This window comes from Austrofundulus limnaeus, unplaced genomic scaffold (assembly GCF_001266775.1).
Source record: "Austrofundulus limnaeus strain Quisiro unplaced genomic scaffold, Austrofundulus_limnaeus-1.0 Scaffold357, whole genome shotgun sequence".
Classification (NCBI taxonomy): domain Eukaryota; kingdom Metazoa; phylum Chordata; class Actinopteri; order Cyprinodontiformes; family Rivulidae; genus Austrofundulus; species Austrofundulus limnaeus.
This window is the reverse complement of record NW_013952759.1, coordinates 430,092-432,473: the sequence shown is the minus strand read 5'-3', so window position 1 is coordinate 432,473 and position 2,382 is coordinate 430,092. Positions and strand designations below refer to the sequence as shown.

The 2,382-nt window shown below is 41.6% G+C and overlaps 1 protein-coding gene across 1 annotated transcript in view; it reads left to right on the top strand.

The window, feature by feature from the left end:
* LOC106528041 (scavenger receptor cysteine-rich domain-containing group B protein) overlaps positions 1-1,858 on the top strand; it is a 16,407-nt gene extending 14,549 nt beyond the window's left edge. Inside the window, exons 9-10 of the mRNA XM_014023084.1 lie at positions 1,159-1,236; positions 1,311-1,858. Of these exons, the coding sequence (XP_013878538.1) occupies positions 1,159-1,236; positions 1,311-1,627 (395 nt within the window). The 3' untranslated portion in view covers positions 1,628-1,858. The remainder of the gene's footprint in view (positions 1-1,158; positions 1,237-1,310) is intronic.
* The last annotated feature ends 524 nt before the right edge of the window (positions 1,859-2,382 follow it).

The following is a 2,382-nucleotide window of genomic DNA, read 5'->3' as shown; positions in this document are numbered from 1 at the left end:
AAACAGGAAATAGAAAACAAAGTAAAAATAGGGCATATAAAACAATGAAATGCCTAAATTTTTTAAAAATCTACAATAAAAACAAAACAAAAAAATCTACAAAAATTACATCTAAACTAAATGGACAACACAACCCCCTACACAGTATCAAAAGCCAAACAAAACAAGTGGGTTTTAAGACGGGTTTTGTTTTGCTTCGTATGAGGGTCTGGACTCTCGGCTATAGAGAAGCGATTCTTGCTGGAGGCGTGGCCTCTGCTGAAGTTTAAAATGATTGGATCGAGGGTCTGGACTCTCGGCTATAGAGAAGCGATTCTTGCTGGAGGCGTGGCCTCTGCTGAAGTTTAAAATGATTGGATCGGTTGGCTGCGACATATATCACTGTGAAGGAGGCTAAGCTAAGAAGCTAACCGGAAATTGTGTGCGCTGAAAAACAACCCTACCGAGAGGAGAAAAGTACCGAGCCAAACGAGACGACTTCAAATGAGAGCTGCTGCTTTGTCAGACAAATTTAATTTAATTTGAAGCCTTATCAACACAGACTGGCTTCATTCACTTCCTCCACTGCCGTGTGTTAAAATAACTAGCAGACACTGCGCAGAAAATCGACATTGTCGTTCAAAACTCCGCCTTCTGTTCTCTGATTGGCCCGGACGAAAATTCTCCTGAAGAAATCCTTGTCTATGGGAGAAATCCCAGATGGAGCAGTGAAGGAACTGTGGAAGGGTCAGGCTCGGACACCCTGGTCCATCATCAAAATCGCTTTCAGGACCTGTGTCGGAACGGGCAGACCAACCAAACCTGTTTACTGATTGGATGGCCCAAAAAGACAGTCTTAAGTACCAATAAACAGATGTTCACAGAAGCACTTTTTAAATTTGGTACCTTTTTTTTAACAAATAAATTTTTTACACACTCACACTTTTTTTCTACACATACATGGAGCTCAGTTTTCAGCTCTAAACTCAAACTTGGAACTACAAACTCATTTACAAGCATAAACAGTTATGACCCCATGTTGTGCCTATATATTTTTTTCTATAATGATCGATACAGTTACTGGAGAAGAGTGCACTGCTGATTCTTCTGTAATCTGATATTTCCTGTCCATATCCTCTGGGAAGTTCTCAGTGTGTTTTCTCTCCTCTGATCCTGCAGCTTTTGTCCTTKTCACAGACGACTCGAGCGTAACACAAAATGTATCAGACACCACTGCTACCACTCAACCCTCTGAAGGTAGGTACATACATGCATTGTTTTCCACCAGACTTGTACCGTCATTTAATGCTCTGTTCTGTGGTTAAACGTAGGGATGTTGAGACTGGTGGGTGGTCAGCACCAGTGTGAGGGTCGAGTGGAGRTCTACCTGAACTCTGAATGGGGCACTGTGTGCGATGACGCCTGGGACCTTCCTGACGCCCAGGTTGTGTGTCGTCTGGTGGGCTGTGGAGAGGCTATGACGGCTTGGGCAGAAGCTCACTTCGGACCCGGCGCAGGAACAATCCAACTGGACAATCTCAAGTGTACCGGTRCTGAAGCCTCCCTCCTGGGTTGCTCCCATATATCCTGGAGCGTGCACAACTGTGACCACTCTGAAGATGCTGGCATTACRTGCTCGCTGTCRTGATTTCAGTGAAAYCAAACTCCCACYTGCACCATTTTATGGAGCAGGAGTACCCAGCTCGGACTTGTATACATCATGTAAATAATAGTGTTTACACTGCTGCAGGAATACACCACTGTCAACATCATATAAAATAACTAATGTCACAATATATGATTTATATAATAACTATATATTCCTATTATGCACTTTATAATAATGATTTAAAATACAATGTACACATTTCACGTAATAAAAAAGCAAAGTTGCTGCTTCATATGTTTGAATACTTACAGTATACCTTAAGGCTGATTTATACTTCCATTGGTCATAACTTTGTGGGCGTGTTTGTTCATGTGGAGCAGTGCGTCCTTCTGAACGTCACTTTACTGGAAATGGTCCACTCCCAGAAGCCGGTACTTAAACTAGCAAGATGGAACCAATGTTCAYGTCTYCTTTCCAAMCCCGCTGTTACATGAAAAAAACAAAACAAGTTTCCTCCGACTCCTCATCTTTTTTTTTTCTTGGATGGCCTCCCTTCTCCCCTTATAGCCATCCCCTCCACACCATTATGTTTTTGAAGAGAAAATAGAGAGAGAGAAAAACAGAGAGAGAAGTAATTAGAAAGATAGAAAGACTGAAATAGCGATTAGGATTATATTAAATAAACACCAACAAAACACAGGACCACACACCCAACATCTGTCCGCTCACCTGAAAAATAAATGGATAAAAACATAGAAGGCATATAAAAAAAAATAAAATACACATACCCATAC